The following is a 24,665-nucleotide window of genomic DNA, read 5'->3' on the forward strand; positions in this document are numbered from 1 at the left end:
GAAGGTCTGCACAAAGATCAGGGTAGAAACTCTGTAGGAAGATGTGCACCCACTAAGGAGAGCCACTATTTATGCTCCCAGCGTATCTACCTTCCTGCCCCACCCCACCTCACCCCCGAGTCCTCTCTCTTTACCCTTGTGTCTACCGTTCTTTCCTTTGCATTACATTGCTTTCCTTTCCCTGCAACAATTACCAATTCTCTCCCCCCGCCTTCCATTCCACCAGCTGAAGGTGTTAGTAATGAAATAATAAATATTGACACCTAGTCTTAACAGACTTTACAGTTGATATGCCAGTGGAATTAAGGGAGGGGCGGGGGAGCCACTGTGTCATGCTGTCTGCAGACTCAGGCAGACAGTGTTGCACTGGTTACATTCACGTCACATCTGGAATGGTTCTTCCAACCATGTTTGCTAGGAACTTTGTAAAATTAAAGCAAAGATTCTATAGAATCTGAATACAAACACATCAGGTGGGCTGAGGTTGACACCACTGTTCTACATACACGAAGTATCACTTTACCCATGAGATCAGAAGAATATGCTCTGACATCACAAATACAGCATTATGGCTACTGCATGGAGGAGAGGCTCTTATCTGTAGTGCAGTCACCTTCAGTATTGAGGAGCTCATGAGAATCAAGCCATTAACCAATGCCAACACTAATGTAGTTCACCACATGGCAAATTTAAAAATTTCTAGTTAGAAACAATTCTGCCTTAAAATGTTGCATTAGAAGAACTTGTTTTATAAATGTATTTGTAAGGGCAGCTAAGCTGCCATTCTGAAGCATGAAGACAGAAGGTTTTAGTTTGAACTAATCCTTCAGGAAAGAGTAAAACATTCATCTGCAGGTATCCAGCCAGGCAAAGCCCTAAACAATTCATTCCTGAAACTAGTGTTTTTGAATCATGCTACACAAGGACATCAACTCACTCAGACTGCTGCATCCTTTACAGAAAAATCAATGGTCAGTCTCACTGGAAACCTGGGCACCAGTTTTTTGAACTGCCACTTCATTAGTGGTATGGGAAGTAGCTCTCTCCAAATGGTTCAGAGAACAAATTAAGGGAACTAACATGAAGCCACTCAGACTTACTGCTTAAGATTGGGTAACTGACTTTTGAGAGTCCCATTAAACCTCTGCTTTTAATAACCTCCCTCCAATAGCACGTTGGAAGATAAGGAGAAAAGCTTTAATAAGTGAAAAGCCATATGGAAACGAATGATAGATTGATACCACCCACAGCTGGCCAGAAGGTGGATGTCTTCCCCACAAAAGCCAGGAGGCCCTAGCACAGCTTACCCAACATGATTTGAGGGAGCCTTTTTAGAGGCATGTGATTTAGAGACTTGATGGTAATTGAAAGGAAAGCCCCCCTCCTCTCCTTCCCTGAAACCAAGACAAAAATGTTTCTAGGCTTTTATTTCCACCCACGAACAGGTCCTCTCACAAAGGGGATTCTGACACCACATTATAATGCCCTCTAAAGCCAGCCATTGAACCAAACTCCATTCCCCACAGCTCTCCAGTAGGAAAAGTTTATTTTACTTTTGAATGTATTTGTCGCCTTCTCCTAAACAGGGAATATCACTTACAGCTCCCAGGAAACACCCAGCAGTTGTGCAGTGCTGCCCAGTGACAATACTGGAAGGAAATCCAATGGCCAGGCAAGCAGGGACTGGGGAGGTGCATTCTAAGCAGAGGGAAAATCTGAGTGGGTCTCACTCACAGACATAGTTCAGTTCCCAGCATTTATTTGGACACTTACCTTACCCATGACTCCTTCCTGTGAATAGACCCCTTTACTAGAACACAGCCACAATGCACTTGGCTCCCAAAACCAAGTCAAGACTGCCCCAATGTGATCAAAGAGCAATTTTGAATCAGTTCCTCCTAACATCAAAGCTATTCAAGGAGCAAGAGATCCTGGCAGGTTAGGGAAGAGGGATTTGTGTTCAGAGGTCAGATGTCAAAACAAGCTTCCTAATTCATTTCTGGAATTGAAGGGAAGCCCCATCCTGCTCCTTAGAAGGAGCCTGCTTTTCAATCATAGGGGTGCACTGCACGAGTGAGAAAAGCCTCTGCTACCTCTGTCAGTATTGGCAGCAGCTTCCATGGCTGCAGCAAGTCAGTAATTACACCGGAACAGAACATTAGTGCAACCTACATCTCTTACAAGGTAGAGAGGGGCCATGTTTCCAAAAATAAAATTGTAAATGCAGGAAAGCTTATGCAGGGAAGTCAAAGATGCAAGAATTATAAACAGGATCATCTTATCTCCAGAATACCTGGATCGATATAGGAAGCACAAGGGCCTAGGAGCTGCATGCAGGCACACTGTCACGGAATGGCATTACTGTTTCTTTGTACTTTTTAAAAGCTCTAAGGGGAGAGACGATGGCACTGCATACAAACGGTTTCCAGGAAGTTCTGACACTAGGGTGGTCTCACAGATCTACTCTATAGACAGTATTTTCCCAGTCCAAAAGTTTAATTAAACCTGCACAGAAATGCCAGAGACAGCATCCTCCAGTCCCCACTGTGAAGAGTGCACAGAGCAAGCTAGTCCACTAACCAGATTCCAGCAGCTCAAGAGACAAGAAAGCAAAAGGACTTGAAAATTAAAAGTAGCTTCAATACAATCTACCTCTGAAGCTCATTTCTACTCTAGGCTAGGCAGCTGCATTAGCTTTCAGCAATCAAGCTACTGCCACTTTTTAAACAGATGTCCCTCACTAGTACAGAGCTGCACATTTGAGGACTGCAAGGGGAACATCCCAACTCAAGCTGGTAGTGTCTGTTAGAGATCTACAGAGTATTTGACAAACTCACCTACCTTTTTGTATTCCTGAAGTTAACTTGGGACCCAAGTATGCTTGGAGGCCTGCGAGGTGTTGGGGTAGCTGGGAGCAGACAGAATGGGTTCAAAGTTGAAGTCCAGTCCTTCTCCATCCATGAGGTCACTGTTGATTATGTAATCCACATCACATTCAAGGTTCTCCATGTACATGTCAACGTCCAGGTCAGTGGGCAGCCTGTCCTGGTTCACTCCAAATGGGGCAGAGCTAAGAGAAGAGAGAAGTGGCTGAGTGCCCAGATGGACTGCTTGGGCCGCTGGTACTGGGACTGGGGCCTTCAAAGTGGGCATGCTGGCTGTGTTTTGAGGAGATGCCACCACAGAAAGCATAGATGGCAAAGCACTGGCACCTACTGACTCTGACTGCTGCTCCAAAGGCTTTCCTCGTGGATTGACTGGGCTTGTTTTATTCTGGGTGACTTGTCCACCTAGAAGCAGAAAAGTCTGGCTGTTTAGCCTGCTTCCAGTTTGAGGGAGTATCGGATCCACCTGAGTCATCATCACATCGCTGGGAGGTGGAGAGCTGGATGTCAGGAGAGCTTCCAAGGTCTGAGGGCCAGAGAAGCAGTTAACAGAACTCTGCAGCGAGATATCAACAGGGTTAAACAGAGAGGTGCCAAAAGTAGAGGCCTGACCAGCTGAATTCTGGGTCCTCAAAGAGAAGCTGGAATCTCTCTGGACTGAACCATCTGAGGCAGACTGCTGGGTGGGCAGCACAGATGAACTGGGTGACATCAGGTTTAACCCATCAATGAGTTCAAGCTCCTCAGTCACGGTCGGTGGGACATTGCTGGATGCACTGGAGTACACTAGAGAAGGAAGAAGCTTTTCATCTGGGAGGTCGTCCTGCTCAGGCATGATAGGAGAGAGCCTGGCACTAATGGTACTCGCATTGGAACTGGTTCGAGGCCGGAAACTGGTCCACACATCAGAGTCCTCATTATTCCTTGATAATGGGCTCCCAGGCCATTTGGGGAACTGGGAGCCAGGGCTGTCGGCAGTAGCTTCCGGAGCTGCTTGGAGTGAGGCCTTCTTTTTGGATGCTTTACCTCTGACTTTTGCCAGTTTGCTGCTGTTGTCCATGGAGGCAGCTCTCCTCCTTGGTGCTTTCCCACTTTTACCACCTTCAGGATTGAGCATCCACCAAGAACTCTTCCCTGTAGCTTCATTATGCACTTTAATGAACTTGCTGTGCAGGGATAAATTGTGCCTAATAGAGTTCTGAAAAAAGAGAAAAGACAGCATGTTAGCGCCATTTATATGGATTACATGAACAGAGAGGATTCCTCAAAGGAAGCTTGGCATGTGTGGCATATATATTCCTGCTAGATGCCACTTTGTAGAGAGAATTGAGTTGCTAAAGGAATCTTGAGTGTTGGGAGTTTCTTCACAGGGAACTAACACCAAACTCAAAGGATGGAACACCCTTAGCTGTGCATAGAGAGCTATGAGGCCAGCATAAAAAGATTCACTAGACAGCATCTTCCTGAAAAAAGCAACCAAACACTGAAGAACGTTTACTGAGTGAGTATTAAAAATTTTGTAACAATGGAACAACTGAATGCAATGAGCACAGGCTAGGCAGCTTCCATAGCACAGCTGCAAATTTACTCTTAGCATCCAGCAATACCTAGCATGTCCCTTGCAGATACAGCCATGGCATGTATATATGATGGGTCAAAACAAACTTAAGTGTGGTCCTAAGGAAGAGGGATGATGGGTGGGGGAGTGGCTTCTTATAATGGGAGCACACTGTATGTGAAAACCTTGGCACAGCTGTGAGGGAGAAAGACCCTGAACTCAGCAAGACCACTACTACCCTCAAATACAAAGACACAGAGAGAAAAAGAACAGGGTAATAGGAAATAAACCTTATTTTGATGCCTTCACCTAGTAAGGGACATAAGTCACAGCCAGAGTTCTGGAGGTTCCCAGTCCCACCCCACAAAGAGGAAGACACTTCAGCATTTTTAGCAATTTATGTGATCACCGGGGTGGGGGTAGGGGGGAACAATGATAATACTCAACCAGAAACACAGCATTTGGACCTCCCATTCTGTATACACCCACTCAGGCCTAATTTGATCTTTCCATCTAGCAAGCGAATACTTTTCCATTGCCTTTCTAGTGCTCCTGAAAATGACAAACAAACAGAGATTTCTGTCTGTCATTATCATAGGTATCAACAGCTGCAAGCCAAGAGTGTCTATGACTTACACTTCAGACCCAACTGAAGAAGTGCACATGGTCTGAGTGGGTCCTACATAAACACAAACTTTTCTTCTCCAAGTTTCTCAGTGGTGGGTTTGTTTGATCTTTACTTTGAACTAGTTAAGGAAGCCAATTTTTTTCTGCTCTAAGAGGCTGCACTGCTTCCATGACAGGGATCCCAGGGCTGCCCTTAACCGGTATAAGCTGAAGCAGACTGCAGCGGCCCTCAGCTTTAACCCAAGACAGTTTGAACTGAGTTGACTGGGCACTCCTGTTGCCCCCCCACCTTACATCCTCTCCCACCCTAGCCAAGCCACAGCTCCTTTTCTTTCTCCCAACTACTTATCAGCCTCTCCCCAACCCCTGCCCACTGTTGCCAAAGCAGAATCCCTCAGAGCAGGCAGGGTTCCAATAACTGCATCGTGGCCTCATCAGCACCTAGCTATGCTGGACTCTGTGTCAGTTTTGCCTTGTTCATCAGATCTCTTGCCTATTTATCCAAAATGAAGCAGGAGTGGGACTAACAACACAGAGGCAGTGGAGAGTACTCCTGTCCCATCCTAGGCATTCCCCAAGCCAAAACCACCTCCCTGAACTAGTCAGTCCGGAAGGCATACAAATTCATCACAACTAGTCAGCATGCTAGGGGTTACCATGGAGTTGTGATTCTCAGAGACTACCTGTACCACCAGTAAATAATATTCCATCATCACTCATGAGGTGACACAGGTTTAGCAACATGCACAACTTAATAGCCCCCTAGTTTTGTTTTAAATAAACTGATCAATGATCCCCCAAACCCACACAACTAATTCAGCATGGTATCCTGTCTCCTGCAGAGGCTGACAACTTTCTTCTTCCAAAAAAGACTACACATGAACATTATTGATTTAAAATAGGATTTTCTGCAGCCACCAGCAGCAAGGATCACAAAGCCTCATCTTCCCTTCCAACAGTTAAGCTGTGAACTCCTGCATTACCCCAGTTTCATCAGGAACTAGTCAGCAGCTGGTGTATACAGCCCACCATGGAAGGAATGACTGCTATTGCATAAACAGAAGGGTTTTGGCTCGGTGTACTTCTACGGGACTTTAAATCACGTGGCCTAGAACAACATGTACAGAAAGAGAAGGAAGATTGTGTCTCTGGGTATAGGCCAGAGGAGCTGAGACACCTAGTTTATAGCCGGAACCACAATCTGCTAATTGCTACATCAACAAAAATCCTCTGGATGACAGCAGACCCTTCAGTTACACTGAAACCTACAGAAAGAGGCCACCATTCTTGCCTTAAGTGGAAATTTTAGTTTACAGTTTTCCAGCTTTCTGGCGGAATGGATGTTACAAATAAGACATCCTGAAACAAAGCCAATGCTCATGTCAACACAGTTGTCAGCAGCCCATAAAGATTTTTCCCATGTGTACACCTCAAACTCTCTGCATGCGCATCAGGAGTTCTGTGATGAAGCCACACACATTGCGATTCTGGGCACAGTAACCCTAGCAGAAAGGCTAGGTCAATACTGAAAATGAACTTGAGTGTCCAGATCTTCTAAAGCAGAATTAAAGAGCTGACTTGCCTCCATCTCTGGAGATTTCACAGACAATGCAAGGGGCTCTGTAGTTAAGGACCTTATGAAAGCAGGGAGGTGACCTACCCAAAATATAAACTGGAGAAAGTTCAGAAGTGCAAACGTTAGGTGACACTTACAGGATTCTGGGGGTGAAGGGGAGATTTTGTTTCAAGAAGGTTGCCCCCATTTTTGTCATGGGTAGGATATTATCCTACTGTGACTAAACCTGAAGAGTAAGGGACAAGTTGTAAAATTAAGGAGGCATTTCCCAATAGAATCATCATACTCGGTCAAGCAAGGTGGCCTCACCCAGCAATTGCTCCTGCCAATGGTCCTTGGCCTGACTTTTATTAGAGGCAACAGTCCAAATGACAAAAGCTGACTGGTATTAGCTAGATTTACTCTCTCCTGCCCTAGTTATCTGGGCTCTCTTTCTTCCTTTCCAACTGCCTTACTACTCAGAAAGCACTTGTTACCACTGCCAGAATAGAATCATAGAGTATTAGGGTTGGAAGGGACCTCAGGAGGTCATCTAGTGCAGCCCGCTGCTCAAAGCAGGACCAATCCCCAGACAAATTTTTGCCCCAGATCCCTAAATGGCCCCCTCAAAGATTGAACTCACAACCCTGGGTCTAGCAGGCCAACGCTCAAACCCACTGAGCTATCCCTCCCAACACTAATACCACCTTGAGGGTGCATCTATACTAGACTTTTTTTCACCATTTGTCTTACATTGATACAGCTCCCCTGGCTGGTTGCATCACCCATGGAAATACCAAAGTAGACCAGAAACAAGCATTTTTACCACTGTCAGGCTATAAGATGGCAACAAAAAAAATGCTTGTGTCCATTCTAGTCTTACCACCAGCACTAGTACCACAGGCAAACAGTATGGAAATCATATGCAGACAAGGCTCTAGGGTCCAATGTCAGTAATAGTGCTGGAAATCTTAGACCAGACCCTCTCCAAGACACGAATTGTACCTATCTCTATGCCTAGCATGTTATGGGCACTCCCACCTCTAAAAGCTGACATATACAAAAAAATCCAAACCCTATACATCTCTGTCAGCGTCCATCTCTCAGACATTTGTTTAGTTATTTAGTGTCAAAGGATTTAAGGATGCAAAGTTAGCACTGAAGGGAGTCTGCAAAGCTGCAATGGACTTGTTAAGCAGCTGCTTCTGCTGCAGGGGGCTTTCAGTTAGAATCATAAAATATCAGGGTTGGAAGGGACCTCAGGCGGTATCTAGTCCAACCCTCTGCTCAAAGCAGAACCAATCCCCAAATAAATCATCCCAGCCAGGGCTTCGTCAAGCCTGACCTTAAAAACCTCTAAGGAAGGAGATTCCACCACCTCCCTAGGGAACCCATTCCAGTGCTTCACCACCCTGCTAGTGAAATAGTGTTTCCTAATATCCAACCTAAACCTCCCCCACTGCAACTTGAGACCATTACTCCTTGTTCTGTCATCAGCTACCACTGAGAACAGTCTAGATCCATCCTCTTTGGAACCCCCTTTCAGGTAGTTATCTAACAGCATTTCCCCACGCATGGCCTCGGGGTCCCACTCCCTTCCATGCCCTCCTCCCCCAGAATGAACACAACAGGTTGAGCCACAACGCTGCATATCTACTAATGATAGCCCAGTCAATGCATGCAGTGGGTCCCATGTCTTTTCTGTTTGCCTACAGAATGGGGGATTGGGAGAATGGGGGTTGGGAGATGAGGATCTTAAAATGCTCAGACAGAATTAAGGCTTTGCTCAGCACTAAGAAATAGAATTTAAGTTTTCCATTTCCGTTTGCTAGATGGTGTCCAGGTTTAATGTCAGCTATGCCTCAGTGGGTGGAGACTGGAGAATTTTCCTATTTTTTACCCCCCCCCCCCCCAGTGGGGCCATGAAGCTATCAATTACCAATGGTCAGAACTCAAAATATATGCAGAGCCCCTCCACTCCCCTGTCACCAACAAATGTCCCTGGAAACAAAAACAAAAAAAAACTCTACTCTTCTCCAAATGGTATGAACCAGAACATTGCGAGATCTTGGCATAAGCTGTGAATCTCCAGAAGGGGGCACTAGTTAACTCAGCTACTCCAAGGTCTGATTCTAGAAAGAAAACGGGGAGGGGGGCGATGGGGCTCTTCTGGAAGCTGATGAATAAGGCTCTATCAAATTATATTAATTTTACAGCATGAGAGAACACATGGAAAAGTCTGCAGCAATCTCCAATGCGCTTCTTTTTCCTTTCTCAGTACTTCCATCTGAAGAGGGTCACCTCTGAGCACTAGGATTTGGACTGGTTTAAAGCTAGACAAGTTCACACCACTGTTTTCACAAAACTTTGAGACACCAGCCAAGCACAATGCCACAACCCTGACATGCCTGGATTTGGAGACCGTTCAGTGCTACTGCACTGTAAACTAAGGTTTGGTTTCTTTGCATCTTCCCCCCAACCCAAGCCCTTTCCTGCCCTTCCTGCCAGTCCAGGATCTTACCGATGGGAAAAGCCGCAATTTTAGACAGATGTCCTCATTTTAGACAGCTGGAGCTCAACTTCCCCATGTCAGCAGTGCAAGAGAACCTATAACTGGTTCTGTGCATGTAACTCACTAAAAGCATCCTCTCCTGGGAGCCTTCACTGGAACTCTTCAGCCTACGTCCTCATGCCAACAGGAGAGGCAAACAGAAGGAGCATGGAACTGATCAGAGCAGGCAAAGGTTGTAATCTTCCAACACAGAACAATTATCCAAGCACCAGTCAATTCACTTGCATAACTCCACACATTTACAAAAACATCTTGCCTATAGAACAAGTGATGCTGACCTGGGACACACAGTGAGTGCCTAGATAAAACCTCAGCAGGCAAAAGGAGATCACCTCCTCTGCTAAAGCAAAGCTTAATTTTAAATTTACATTAGATTTGCTGAACAGGAAGCCACCTGTGAGGCATAAGGATGAATTTACCACCCCACCCCACCAGGAGCGCTCTAGAGCAGGGTTTCCTCAATGACCGGTCTGTGGACTGGCGCCAGTCCCAGAGATCTCCCTGATCAAGTTTAGGAAGACAGCAAGCCAGTCTCTGGTATCAAAAAGGTTGAGAAACACGGCTCTAGAGCAGTGCTTCTCAAAGTGGTGGTCCGCAGACCGGTGCTGGTCCACGAGCCATTGGTTGCCAGTCTGCGGCAAGTTTCCTCATAAGAGCATCAAATAGGATAACAATATGGTACCGGTCTCTGGCACATTGGAAAAAAAATTGCCGGTCCCCGACATCAGATCGCTTGAAAAGCACTGCTCCAGAGGATGAAACAAGCTTGCTTCTTTCTTTTGCATATTCAAATGGAACTTCAAATGGCCACAGGGACACAAGCCACCCTGCCATACTGGCACAAGGCAGTACGTACACAGGACTTCCTTTATATTAGACATTTTCTATTCTGAATTTGTCCTCCAACCTTCACAGATGATCAGATACTACAAGATGAGTGCCAATATAAAAATCTAAACTGGCATGAGTAGGGTCACTGGTGTTGCATGCAGGATTACCAGCAAGTCTTCATCCCTGGTCACCTAATTGGCCCAATAACCAATAATTTCTAACCCAGGTGGTACTCGCACAATATGCACCTGTGAGGTGTATTGAATTAACTTTTTAAAATGAGATATGTCCAAATTATTCACAAACAGCAGAACCGAGAGTCACTAAGGAGTAGAGGAGCTATCTACTCTACCTTCCAGATAAATCTTGTTTCAAACACAGAGTGCCTGGTGATTTTTATTTTGTAATGCTCAAGTGTAATATTTAAGATATTGTTAACATCCAAGTGTCTGAATCAAAGGGTATTTGGGAGGAGAGTGCTGAAGAAATGCTGAAAGTAGCTACCATTTGAATTCAGCTATCCTATGACAACTGTGATACTCAAGTCATTAGACTTTTGTTTGTGGGGACAGGATTACATACTATCAGGAAGGATGATAAAGAGACTCCATATGTACCATATAAAAGGGACAGGCTTGATTTCTGTAATGGGGAAAATTGCCTCTGGTGAGGAAGGAACATAGGTTTATCCCGACCAAGAGGTATTTTAAAAATCATTTTAGAGGGAAACAAATGAAGTGTTTTACTCAGAATTAGCACTTTGCTTGTCCCTGCATCTTGCTGACTGGTCCCACCCATATAGGAATGAGACAGCCCTACAGCAGTTTCAAGTGCATGGCATGGATTCCCTTAAGGGCGCTTATCCTTTTCTACGAAACAAAGCATAGCTTTACCCAACTGCATTCTGCTACCCAAGAAGCAGTCTGAAAGCAGGAAAGATTTATCCCATGATCCAGAGAGCAGCTTACAAAGTACAAAGGAGGAGATTATAAAGAAGTCTAGAGAGAGAAACACCCTGCTGGAATATTTCCACCTTTTTAATCCCAGTTAGTTCTTAACTTCAAAGTTGGATGATTGCAGAGAAAAAGCAAACTGCACAGCCAGCAAATTAACTTTCTCCTTTTAAAGCACAGTGAAGGAACACTGCCTTCTCCCCCAAAAATCTCAAATTCACTGAAATTCACACTAGTTATACTCAGAGTCTGCAAAATTTATAATTTCACTCAATTGTACACTGGAGTGGAACAGCTATGAAGGGATTATGAAGTAACAATGAGAGATTCTAAAGTTTCATCATGGTTAAGCAGTCTCCCCCATGGAAGTTCCTGTTCTACCCCTGCTGAAGGCCATAAAACAAAGCCATCCTGAATCAACTGATTCATAGACTGCAGTGCTGCAAAGTCTGCATTAGAGAAAAGAGTACCAATTCCAGAGCTGCAGGAAGACCCAGGGCCAGTGCAACCATTTAGGCGACCTAGGCGGTAGCTTAGGGCACTGGGATTTGGGGGGGCGCCATTTTCTTCAGCAGTGACCGCAGCAGCCAGATCTTCAGCCACCCCGGTCACCACTGGCATTTTGGCGGAGGGAGCTGGGGCAGGGGAGCGCAGGGAAGGCCATCTGCGGCAAGTAAGGGGGAAGGGGGTGCAGCAATCAGGGGAACTCCCCGCCCCAGCTCTCCCCTGCCCCGCCTCCTCCCCGAGCACGCTGTGGCTGCTTCACTTCTCCCGCCTCCCAGGCTTGGGGCGGGAATCAGCTTAGGCGCCACATGCTCGGGGTGCTCGTGCACGGAGCAGGGGTGAGCTGGGGGGGGATGCCTCAGGGTGGAGGGTGGCGGGTGGGGAGCTGCTGCAAGGGGGGCACCTCAGGGGGGGGGTGCGAGATGGAAGTTTCGCCTAGGGTGCAAAACATCCTTGCACCAGCCCTGGAAAGACCTTTGCATATTTTCATATCAGAACAATGCATTCCTGTCACTTATCACACAAGGATCTGTGTGTCTGCCTTACCACAAAAACATTCTGATTGCGCATTCCACAGACTAGTTTTCCTTTAAGGTACAAACACGATATAATGAAAACAAATGTCTGAAACTGCTATTTCATACTAGACCCTCCAACCTCCCCAGTACCTTTTATTTGAAGTGGAAACATTTTTAGAACCCACTCTAAATACAGCTTTAGAGTCTGTATCCTGATGCAGCACATGCCTCACACGTGACTTCTATTACTATTAATTATAATTTATATTACCAGTCAGGACCCCTATTATGCTAGGCATTGTACAAACATAGAACAAATTATGCTGCGTCCTAAAATGCCTCTCATCCTGTTTAATTCAGTCAACCAGCTTTGCCTATTTGACACTGAGATTTGGATGCAGTGGCCCAAAGATTTCACAACATAGGCATGTCTCTTTTGCAATTAGTCAAAGGTCAAGAAAAGAACTTCACTATTGTTTTGTGGAGAACTCAAGGGGACTCCGTTCCTTCTGAAATCTTGCTTGTCATGGCCTAGAGCAGTGGTTCTCAACATATTACACACTGTGGGTCGCATATGCTGCAGTGGCAGCCTGGACCCTGGACTTTCACTGCACAACTGTCCAGGCCCCTGGATCCCACGGGGCTGGCCGGCTGCCCTGGACCCCTGCCCACCCTGATCCCCCTCTGTGTAGCACCCTGAACCTCAAGGCCTGCAGGGCCAGGCAGCTACCCTGGACCCTAACTCCTGGCCCGTCCCAGGCCCTGCTGTGCAGCTGCCCCGGAAGCTCACATGGCCAGGCGGCTGCCCCGGACCCCGAAGCTCATGGGGCCCCAGAGGTGGCAGGGAGCCCTGGACTCCCGAACACCCAACTCCGCAGGGCCGGCCAGGAGCCCAAACCCTGAGCAGCTGGGAACCTAGGACTGCAGGCACACCCACAACCTTTAGCACACAGCTGAACTGGGCCACAACTGTGTGCTAATTGGGCTGCCAGTTGAGAACCGCTGGCCTAGAGATTAGATACAGACATTCCTCAACAGACAGCACAGAGAACACTGATCCAATGTCAGTCTCACCAACTTTTTGCCAAAATAATTACACATGAATCATTGTAGCATAGAGGACAGCCCACCTCTAACATGGGGCCTGGAAGAATTCCCTTCAGGTGAGACAACCAGACCTGCTGGAAAATTGGTATTTACAGCTGTTGCAAAGTAATACATCCTAGCAAACTGTCCCGTGACAACTGTTGACTAACTGGATTCAGCCAGTATTGAAAAAACTAATAGAGGAGCTGAAATTTAGTCAGATTACTTGCCCTCTCCAGAGATCCTCAGCCAGCTACCATACAGTTGGAAAAGTGACAAACTCTTTCTGTGCTGAGTAGTGGCATATTCAGGCTCCTAAAGGCATCTGTAAGAGTTCAAATCCACTGTACACTCTGGAAAGATCAGGGAGTAGGGAACTGACTTCTTTACCACAACAATAAGACCTCTATTTCTTTCTCTCTCAGTACTTCTAAGATGCCTATCCCCACTGTATGTAAGAACAGTAATTAAGGACATCATTGACTAGCTCATGTGATAGCAAAATTCTCACAGCTCCCCTTATTCCTGGTGTGTATATCAAGGCAAGTTTTGTTTGACCTAGAATAGTAATGTAGAAATATTGCACACAGCCTCTATTAGCTGTCCTAGGGCAGAAACAAGATTATCACCCCCACATTCACTTTGCTTGCATATTACCTGTCATTCCCCTCTGTAGGTCTGTGTTTTGTCTTCAGACCATAAGGTCTTTTGGCAATGGACAGTCACCTGGCATAAGAGGGCCCTAATCCTAACTAGATCTCTGGATGCTAGAGCAATACAATTAAAATACTAAATACAACTACAAATAAATGCCAATTCCAAAGAAACCTTAAACACAATACAAGCAAAAAGATACCCTATTTTAAAGTTAGTTGTCATGGACTAGGTGATACATGCAGCAAGTTAACATCCCATGCAGTCGGGGGGCCCAGCACCAGAACAGCATGTGTTGAAGTAGCTTGGCAGAAAGTTTGCCAAGAGCATCCCTCAGATGTCAGTTTCTCATTCAATTCATTAGTCTAAACCAGGGGTAGGCAACCTATGGCATGCGTGCCAAAGGTAGCACACAAGCAGATTTTCAGTGGCACTCACACTGCCCGGGTCCTGGCCACCCATCCAGGGGGCTCTGCATTTTAAATTTAAATTTTAAATGAAGCTTCTTAAACATTTTTAAAACCTTATTTACTTTACATACAACAATAGTTTAGTTATATATTATAGACTTATAGAAAGAGACCTACTAAAAACATCAAATTTTATTAGTGGCACATGAAACCTTAAATTAGAGTGAATAAATGAAGACTTGGCACACCACTTCTGAAAGGCTGCCGACCCACGCTAGTATGTTTAGACCAGGGAAGACCAGGCTGATAACGGCAGAAGATGGAAACTAAGGTCAGTGCTCTTCATGTTAGTATCTATCTTTTCTATTTCCAGAGCAACATGGTTTAGTATCTTTAAACAATGTATTCTACAGTCTATTTTTACTTTTCACTAGCTCACAGAGCTCCCTCAGTCGCGGCAAGGCAGACATACCCACCCCCTCTGCCCATAGGACAAGGCACCCTTTTTAAAGGGAGATTCTTGAAAGCCAGGAATATGAGTTATGAAGGAGTTATTTATACTGAGTTTCAGAGAAGCTGGGAGACAAAGAACTGCAGCCTTTTATTTAAAAACAGTTCAAATTATGCTTTATCTTATACCATAGCTTAGCACAAGAATCGCTTAACAGGCCAGCTCCTTCCTGGAAAACTTTCAGAACACAAAGAGAGCAAGCAACAGGCTTTCCTGGAAATGCAGAAATCAGCTGGCCCTGAGAGTGGCACAAAGGGCAGTCCTCATCTGCTTCACAAAGCCATAGGTCGTGTCGAGTCCAAGAACAACCTGATGCATTCAGTGGAGACACATACAAACTGCCCCATCTTCACAAAGCCCATCACAACCTCCTCCATCCACTAGGTCAGGGGTCCCCAATGCACCTGCATCCTGGCCCCCGGGAGAACACCCATCGAAATGCCAACGAATTTCAGCAGCATTTCTGCAGGGACGCCTCTCAATGACACCTCTTGCCGTCGACAAGTGACCTCATCGAGAGGCGTCGCCCCTGACTTTTTGATGACTTCACTTTCCTTCGGCAGCATTTTGGCAGGTGCTTCACCGCCGCAGTGGTTCGTCTGGCGCCCACCAGACAAAAAGGTTGGGGATCACTGCACTAGGTTATTTGTATTACAGATGCATTCAGTGGCCCCAATCAGAATGGGGGTCCATTACACTAAGCTCTATATAAACATTAGACAATCCCTACCCTAAAGGGTTTACAGTCTAAATACTGACATGCAGCAACAGGTTGGTCTAAAAACAAAGAGGAGGATGACAAGGCTGATGGTAAAAGGAACAAGGAGGCACAGCTAGGTGCCTGATTTGCAGACTTATAATAAATAATAAGAGCTTGGTATAATTCTTATATAGCACTTCTTGTCTGCAGAGCAAGACACTTTACAAAACTTAGTATCACTATTACAATTTTACAAATGGGGAAACTGAGACATGGGGAGGTAAGTGACTTATCCAAGGTCTCCCAGCAGTCTAGTAAAGCCTTGCGCGGATACAAAATGGATATCCAAGGAACTGCAGAGCTCTACCAAGAACAGAAGCAGCAAAAACAGCTGTATGTTCGACCACTGCTCACAGAAGCCAGCACCCTGCATGAGCAGCTCCACATGGCTTTACTGCCCCTAATCTCCCTGACTGGGGTGGGCACCAGGCTCAGTGGCAGCTGTCCCTGGTTGCACTAGTCCAGGAGCATGCAAGCCACTGAGCCTGATGCCTGCCTCAGTGGGGGAGACGGGGGGCAGTACAGCCACGCCAGAGGAACTGCCCACACAGCACACTGGCTTCTGTGAGCGGCAGCCGGACATGCAGCTGCTTTCACCGCTGTTATTCCCGGTAAAACCCTGCAACTCCTTGGATATCCACTGATATCACATCCGCAGATACAAATTTGGTATCCACTTAGGGCTCTACAGAGTAGTGGCTAAGTGAAGAAAAGAATCTAGGTCTCCTGAGTCCCAGTCCAGTGTTCTAGCCAATAGGTTTAGTACCTCAAGCTTGGGGGGTTTATTTAATATAGGTGAACTGAAAGAATGTAATAGATATTCCATTTTATAAACGCTCTCCCCATAGTATCCAAGTATTTTCCAGCAGTTCAGTAAGCAACTAAATCTGCAACATTTGCTCTCTCATCCTCTCTGCAGAGGGAGAAGTGCATGTCCTATTTTGGATTTTTTTTCAGTGTTTGTGTATATATACACATACACTGAGCTACATGTTTATGTCAGAAAACGCAACTGCAAAGTGGAAGCTGGGGGGGGTTGTGAGGCTCCTTAACTCTCCTGTGGGAGTTCACTGCACAGGCTGGGATGCACTCCTTAAGAGACGAACTTTATGCCCTTACGGCAGAAAAAGCCATTGGGCAAGAAAAGCAAAGCTGTCAACCACACTCTCGCTTTACCTTGCCTCTCAAGTGGACACGTTGGCATTGGGACTGAGCAGCAAGGGGAGAGGGGCCGCTCCGGTAGCGAGTGACAGGAGCGCACATCGCCCACCAGCCATACGCTGGGTCAGGGGGATCCGCTGGGTCGCCCCCTTTCAGCCCCTGCCCAGCTGCTGCTGCCAACCCAGGCGCCCGCCCTGCTGACTGAGGCGTTTCCCCAGCACCGCCCGCAGAGCCCGGGCAGGGGCTACGTTCCCGGTGCGCCAGCTGCGCCCAGGGGCCCGAGCCGCCGCGGCACCGACACTGGGCCGGGGCTGAGCCGCCCAGCGCGCAGGGAGCGGCCGCCCAGCGAGGCCCCGGATGCCCCCGCGGCCCGGGCTGCGCCGCACCTTCCAGCCGGCCGAGCTGTTGCTGTCGCCCTTGTCCTTGAAGTAGGGCACGAAGCGAACCATCCACTCGTAGATCTGCGCCAGCGTCAGCCGCTTCTCCGGGGCGCTCTCGATGGCCTGGCTGATCAGCTCCGCGTAGGACTGGTTCCCCCAGGCGTTGCGGCGGGAGCCGCCCTTCCGCGCCGCCGCGCCGGGCCCCCGCGCCCCCTCGGCCCGGCCGGGCCCCGCCGCCGCGGCCCCGCCGCCCCCCTCCTCCTCCGCCGCCGCCGCCGCCGGGCCCCCCGCCTCCTGCTGCGCTGCCGAGAGCTCGGGCCTGGGCAGGGGCCAGGTACAGGAGCGGGGCCGGCTCTGCGGCTCGAAGTCCGGGTCGATCTCCACGCTGCCCCCGGGGCCGCCGCCCGCCTCGGGGCCCGGCTCGGGAGCCGCCATGGGCCCGCTGGCTCAGCGCCGCGCCGGGGCCCGCATGCCCGGCCGCTCGCCCGCGCCTCAGCGGCAGCCGCCGCGCGCCCCGCGAAGACCGGCGGCCTCCGCCATTCCCCAGTCGCGCCTCTCCCCGCGCGCTGCTGGCCCCCGGGCTCCCCCGCGTCGCCCCTTTGTCGCGGCCCCGAGCCACCGCAGCCTCACGGCTCTGTTTACCACAGCCTGTGGAGGGAGCTGCGCCTGCGTGCGCGAGGCATGCTGGACGGTGTAGTCCTGCAGCCTTCCAGGAACGGAGCGCCCGCTAGGCGAGTCCGGCCCAAGGACTCCGTTTCCCGGCACCCCGCGCATGCGCCGAGGCGAGGCAGGGACCAGAACGGCAGCGTGGCAAACAAGACGCCTAGAGAACTACAACTCCCGAAATGCTCCGCGACAGCCTCCTTATGCGCTCCCCTTACATAACAAACCGAGCCCTTCCGCATGCGCGTCTTGCTCAATTCCCAGTCGCCTTGCTAGCGACCCTCCCCCTCGCTGTACCACCAGACTCCTGCTGCCCCCCCCACCCGCTCACCAGCTGTACTCCTGCCTGCTGTGCCAGCCAGTGACCCCTCTGCCAGGCCCATGTGCCCCCCCGTGCCAGCCAGCGGACTCCTGCTGTCCCCCCAGCTGTACTCCTGCTTGCTATACCAGCCAGCGACCCTTCTGCTATTCTCCCATCTGCCAGGCCCATGTGCCCCCCCTCACTGTGCCAGCCAGCGGACTCCTGCTGTCCCCCCAGCTGTACTCCTGCTTGCTATACCAGCCAGCGACCCTTCTGCTATTCTCCCATCTGCCAGGCCCATGTGCCCCCCCCCCCACTGTGCCAGCCAGCGGACTCCTGCTGTCCCCCCAGCTGTACTCCTGCTTGCTATACCAGCCAGCGACCCTTCTGCTATTCTCCCATCTGCCAGGCCCATGTGCCCCCCCGTGCCAGCCAGCGGACTCCTGCTGTCCCCCCAGCTGTACTCCTGCTTGCTATACCAGCCAGCGACCCTTCTGCTATTCTCCCATCTGCCAGGCCCATGTGCCCCCCCCCCCCCCCACTGTGCCAGCCAGCGGACTCCTGCTGTCCCCCCAGCTGTACTCCTGCTTGCTATACCAGCCAGTGACCCTTCTGCTATTCTCCCATCTGCCAGGCCCATGTGCCCCCCCTACTGTGCCAGCCAGCAGACTCCTGCTGTCCCCCCTAACCCCCTCACCAGCCAGCAGCCCCCATCCATACTCCTGCCTGCTGTGCCAGCCAACGACCCCCTGCTGTTCCCCCATCTGCCCCCTCCCCACCAGCTGTGCTAGCCAGCAACCCACCGCTGTGCCAGGGCCCCATGTTCCCTCCCCTGCCTGCCATGCCAGCCAGCAACCCCTCCTCCCACCCGCCATGTCAGGTCTATATGCCTCCACACCGCCACCTTGGCTGCCCCCACCTGACTGCGCCAAACAATCTTAGCAGCATCCCCTTGGCCCAGCTCTGCCAGCCAACGTGCAGGGGTCAGCCCAAGTCTCCTTTGGGTCTGGAGTGCTCCAACCTCCCCCGGTGTTCTTTCTCACCTGGGTCTTGGGTTGTTTCACCTCCCTGATTCTGCCAATGCTGCCTTACAAGGCCAGGCTTCTGCAAACTTTGCTTTCCACCATCTCTTCACTCTGGTGCAGGGCCCAGGCTGCTCCCATCCTCCAACCCACCATCTCCCTGCCCCTTCTATAATAATAATAATAATAATAGGTATATCTCCAATGTCCTAGAACTGGAAGGGATCTTGAAAGGTCATCTAGTCCAGCCCCCTGCCTTCACTAGCAGGACCAAGTACTGATTTTTACCCCAGATCCTTAAGTTCTCTGAAACATCACTAATGCTGTACTCTTGTCTATTTGGGGATGTATGGTAATGTCTGTCACTGGTATCCAGAGGCTTGGGCAGTGAGCACATATATGGTATGGTTATGCTGAGAAGTACTAATGATGGCATGGGTCACAAACCTTTCTGATATTGGGTGTAAATGCAACCTTCAAGTAACATCATGATCAGGATGAGTTAATCAGAAGCCCCTGCACTTAGGACAAAGGGGGCTGTGAACACACTTGGGAGTTCAAAGTGAGTGGACTCAGGGGTTTTGCTGATTTGTATGGGGAGTGGGGGAGAGACAAAGCACACAAAGTGAGAACACACAGAACAGAAGGAGAGACAGAGGCAAAAAACAAGAAAGCCAAGCAGTAGCCTGTGAGCCCAGCGTGATCCTGGGAGAAGCTAGAGAGCTTTTGGAACTACTGGCAAAAAGGCTTGGGGTTGTAAGCTAAGAAACTGTTCCTTTTGTTCTTGATTCCTTCTGCATTTGGAGAAGCAGGACTCTATACTTCTTGTAAGTAAACAAGATTGCATCAAGGAATATCAAATTCCTTCAATTTCTGCTTCCAACTGGAACATTTCCAAAGCCCAGACTTTTGAGTAGTCGCTCAGGTCAAAAAGGAGCAAGATTTAGTATTTTCACATATGTTGCCCTCTGCTGCACAGCATCTAGCATTACAGTCCCTTGGTTATCATCTGAACTAGGTTTATAACTTCTATCTTGTCTTGGTGCATGAAAAGCGTGTGTGCAAGAAGCAGGGCCATTCATGACAGAAAGGTGCAAGGAGAGCTTGTCACGGACTGTGGGGGAGTCCGGCCCTGCACCCCTCTTCCTGGGAACCACAGTGACTCTTGGCCAGCCAGTAAAACAGCAGGTTTATTGGACAACAGGAATGCAGGTTACAGCAGAGCCTGTAGGCACAGTCAGTATCCCTCAGTCGAGTCCTTCTGGGCTTTCAGGGTGCTTGGATCCCAGCTTAGGATACCCTGAATTCCGCCCCACAGCCCCAAACCCAAACTGAACTGCCCCTCCTCCCACCAGCTGATTCCTTTGTCCCGCTTCCCCGGCCAAGGTGCTAACCCCCTCCCCACTACCTGGCTCAGGTTACAGGCTTAAAGATCCTGTTCCTCACCTAAAGACATCCCCAGCTCTCCCATCCCCCACACCGACAGTCCCTACTCCATCACAGAGCTATAAACCTAAAACTGACAGGGAAAGGATATCCAGAGGAGACCATCCAATATACTGTCCCAAAACCTCAGTGATCCAATGCTTCATCCTGGACAACTTCTAACCCACAAAATAATATTGCTGGGAGCAGATGGGTTACCTCCATGTGACAATAGCACTCTCTACCCTATCCTGATACATTCCTTGTGATTCAATCACCAGGACCTGACACGGGCTAATATCTCTACTAATTGTCTCAACTTTTCAAAACTGTCGCACAGATTATTCCATGTTGTTCCAATATATACACACAGGTGTTCCATCCTACACACACATGTTTATGCAAGTGAGCATATACAAACACACATGCCTCTCTTTCCCTGTACCATTTCATTCCAAATCAGGTCTAATACTGTTCATCTTAATGTCTTACATCATTTTCTACGAGAGCTTTGCCACTTAGCTCTCACTGGGACCTAAGAAGCTGCCAACATTTCACTGGTTCTAGTTTTCCTTTTTAAGTTGTGCCAAGGATAGATGTAGGTCTCCTGCACTTCCTAAATTCCCCTACATCTCGCTTCTGGGTGACATGTTCCAGTTAGGTGAACCCAGGATCACTGTTATGCATGGGACACCAAATTGAAGGGATGCAGGACTGAAGAGACCAGTGAAGTGCATAGCTGTTGAAACACCCATCAGGTGGTAATTAGCAAGCTGGCCAGATTTGAACCAATGACAAGAGTTCTTGCATTGGTGAAAGACTTTGAATACCATCATTAGCAATAACCGCAAGCACTCGGTCTCATTCCTATGGCACTCTGACACGTGCTGTTGTATTAAGTGAGTTGGAATAAAGGGGCCAAAGTGTTAACATAACCCAATCACTGCCCAACTTTAAATGGTGTTAAACAAGGGCCAGGGTGTGGTAAACAGAGACCTCAGCCTGCTTAGTACCATGGCAAACACATCATTACAAATCTTTTTAAAATATTAAAGATACAGATAAGGAAAAACAATAAAGAGTTTGAAATGTAAAGAATTAAATAAGGCTTTAATTTTAACATCTCTTCAAAGGTGCTGGAACTGGGGGTGCTGCTGTGCCCCCTGGCTTGCCGTGGATTCCATTCCCACTATGTGTCACCTTGGCACCATGTTACTACACTTACCCAGACTGTCCAACTGGGTTTGGTACCCGCTGTTCCCCCTGCCCCTCAGGAGTCTGTGACCAGTAGCATAGGGTGACCAGACAGCTGTCTTCATGTAGAATATTACTTATCCTAACAGAAGGAACAAAGCAATTAAGGAAAGGAATTTATAACAACATGGTCCACACATGCCTATCTTACCTAAAGTCTTGCCATCCCCTGATGATAGCCTGGGTAGCCCCAGCTTCTTCAGCCAGTGTCTGTGTCAGTCTGGTTTCCCTAATCAGACCCCCAATGTCTAGGAAAAGCAGCATCTTCTTATCCAGACAAAGTCCCTTTGTTCTTGTCAATTCTGGGCTTTGGTGATGCTTGTCCAAACCAGTTTGATAACCTCTGCCAGAGGTTGAGATAGATTCCTAGAGCCAATGGCTCTGCCGTTGTTCCATAACAACCCTCAAGCGTTTGCTGAGTGTATCTTGAGCTATTCTTCCTTCCTGCTTATTTTCCTTGGAGACCACTGTTAAACTAGCCCAGTATAGTCATACAAAAACATCCCAATACCCAGGTCACCTATGGTATTCATCAGGTATTACAGAGCAGCTCCACATCCATCACAATTGCAATAAGTCATTACAATCACTAAACTAATACATACTGCTTCATGTTCTCTGCTTGTCTGATGGGGACTGCTAGTTGTTTGGGGCAGGGTCTGGGTATTTTAATATTTGTAAAATGCTATGTATAGCTCCAGAGCTGTCTAAATAAATAAAACAAGATAAAGCAATAATAGTAAATAATAATAATAATAATACTGGTAGGTTTCTTTTGGCCTTATCATTTCCATGCGTAACAAATGTGGAAGTCTCTATGGAGTGTCTCAGTCCAATATAGGCCATAGTAGGTGGGGATCTTGGTCCCATTGGGGTGTATGTATCATTGCTGTAATTAGAGGTATGGGAGTCTCAGGATTGCACAGGTGTGGGGGGGACTTGGGCCCAGGTGGGGTCTGTGGCAGGGGGCTTGGGAACAGGCGGGCTTGGCGGGGGCTCAGGCACAGGCGAGGTGTGGGGGGAGCTCAGCCCAGCACAAGCGTGTGGGGGGCTCGGGCCCAGGCAGGGTCTGGGAGGGCTCAGCTCAGCACAGGTCTGTGGGGGGCATGGGCCCAGGCGGGATCGGGGGGGGCTCGGGCCCAGGTGGGGTCTGTGGTGGGGGGCTTGGGCACAGGCAGGTTCGGGGGGGGTTTGGGCACAGGTGAGGGGGGGGGGGCTCAGGCCCAGGCAGGGTCTGGGGGGGCTCAGCCCAGCACAGGTCTGGGGGGGTTCTCTGGCCCAGGCGGGGTCTTGGGGGGCTCAGCCCAGCACAGGTCTGTGGTGGGTTCGGGCACAGGCAGGGTCTGAGGGGGCTCAGCACAGGCGAGGTGTGGGGGGGGCTCGGGAACAGGCAGGGTCTGTGGGGGGGGCTCGGGCTCAGGCGGGGTCTGGGGGGGCTCAGCCCAGCACAGGTCTGGGGGGGGTTCAGGCCCAGGCGGGGTCTGGGGGGGCTCAGCCCAGCACAGGTCTGTGGGGAGCTCAAGCCCAGGTGGGGTCTGGGGGGGCTCAGCCCAGCACAGGTCTGGGGGGAGTTCGGGCTCAGGCGGGGTCTGGGGGGGCTCAGCCCAACACAGGTCTGGAGGAGGTTCGGGCCCAGGCGGGGTCTCGGGGGGTTCAGGCCCAGCACAGATCTGGGGGGGGCTCGGGCCCAGGCGGGGTCTGGGGGGGCTCAGCCTAGCACAGGTCTGGGGGAGGCTCAGGCAGGGTCTGGGGGGACTCAGCCCAGCACAGGTCTGGGGGGAGCTCAGGCCCAGGTGGGGTCTGGGGGGGCTCAGCCCAGCACAGGTCTGGGGGGAGCTCAGGCCCAGGTGGGGTCTGGGGGGGGCTCAGCCTAGCACAGGTCTGGGGGGAGTTCGGGCCCAGGTGGGGTCTGGGGGGGCTCAGCCCAGCACAGGTCTGGGGGGAGCTCAGGCCCAGGTGGGGTCTGGGGGGGGCTCAGCCTAGCACAGGTCTGGGGGGAGTTCGGGCCCAGGTGGGGTCTGGGGGGGCTCAGCCCAGCACAGGTCTGGGGGGAGCTCAGGCCCAGGTGGGGTCTGGGGGGGGCTCAGCCTAGCACAGGTCTGGGGGGAGTTCGGGCCCAGGTGGGGTCTGGGGGGGCTCAGCCCAGCACAGGTCTGGGGGGAGCTCAGGCCCAGGTGGGGTCTGGGGGGGGCTCAGCCTAGCACAGGTCTGGGGGGAGTTCGGGCCCAGGTGGGGTCTGGGGGGGCTCAGCCCAGCACAGGTCTCTGGGGGGTTCAGGCCCAGGTGGGGTCTGGGGGGGCTCAGCCTAGCACAGGTCTGGGGGGAGTTCGGGCCCAGGTGGGGTCTGGGGGGGCTCAGCCCAGCACAGGTCTGGGGGGAGCTCAGGCCCAGGCGGGGTCTGGGGGGGCTCAGCCCAGCACAGGTCTGGGGGGGGGCTCGGGTCCAGGCAGGGTCTGGGGGGGCTCAGCCCAGCACAGGTCTGGGGGGAGCTCAGGCCCAGGTGGGATCTGGGGGGGCTCAGCCTAGCACAGGTCTGGGGGGAGTTCGGGCCCAGGTGGGGTCTGGGGGGGCTCAGCCCAGCACAGGTCTGGGGGGAGCTCAGGCCCAGGTGGGGTCTGGGGGGGGGGCTCAGCCCAGCACAGGTCTGGGGGGAGTTCGGGCCCAGGTGGGGTCTGGGGGGGCTCAGCCCAGCACAGGTCTCTGGGGGGTTCAGGCCCAGGTGGGGTCTGGGGGGGCTCAGCCTAGCACAGGTCTGGGGGGAGTTCGGGCCCAGGTGGGGTCTGGGGGGGCTCAGCCCAGCACAGGTCTGGGGGGAGCTCAGGCCCAGGCAGGGTCTGGGGGGAGTTCGGGCCCAGGTGGGGTCTGGGGGGGCTCAGCCCAGCACAGGTCTCTGGGGAGCTCAGGCCCAGGTGGGGTCTGGGGGGGCTCAGCCCAGCACAGGTCTGGGGGGAGTTCGGGCCCAGGTGGGATCTGGGGGGGCTCAGCCCAGCACAGGTCTGGGGGGGGGCTCGGGTCCAGGCAGGGTCTGGGGGGGC

At 50.4% G+C, this 24,665-nt stretch overlaps 1 protein-coding gene and 1 long non-coding RNA gene across 3 annotated transcripts in view; one reads left to right on the top strand and one right to left on the bottom strand.

Moving 5' to 3' along the window:
* FOXO4 (forkhead box O4) overlaps positions 1 to 17,415 on the bottom strand; it is a 30,976-nt gene extending 13,561 nt beyond the window's left edge. Inside the window, exons 1-2 of one of the 2 annotated variants that reach the window (XM_050964940.1) lie at positions 16,972 to 17,415; positions 2,842 to 4,083 (exon numbers count right to left, since the gene is read on the bottom strand). In XM_050964940.1, the coding sequence (XP_050820897.1) occupies positions 2,860 to 4,083; positions 16,972 to 17,400 (1,653 nt within the window). In that variant the 5' untranslated portion in view covers positions 17,401 to 17,415 and the 3' untranslated portion in view covers positions 2,842 to 2,859. Of the gene's footprint in view, positions 1 to 2,837; positions 4,084 to 16,971 lie in introns of both variants that reach the window. The other variant, XM_050964941.1, reaches the window with a different exon arrangement.
* Positions 17,416 to 23,426: 6,011 nt separating this feature from the next.
* Positions 23,427 to 24,448, top strand: LOC127056761 (uncharacterized). Its single transcript, XR_007775904.1, has 5 exons — positions 23,427 to 23,509; positions 23,564 to 23,618; positions 23,673 to 23,727; positions 23,782 to 23,809; positions 24,381 to 24,448. It is a non-coding gene; the product is annotated as an uncharacterized LOC127056761 (long non-coding RNA).
* The last annotated feature ends 217 nt before the right edge of the window (positions 24,449 to 24,665 follow it).

This window comes from Gopherus flavomarginatus, chromosome 8, assembly GCF_025201925.1.
Source record: "Gopherus flavomarginatus isolate rGopFla2 chromosome 8, rGopFla2.mat.asm, whole genome shotgun sequence".
NCBI lineage: Eukaryota > Metazoa > Chordata > Testudines > Testudinidae > Gopherus > Gopherus flavomarginatus.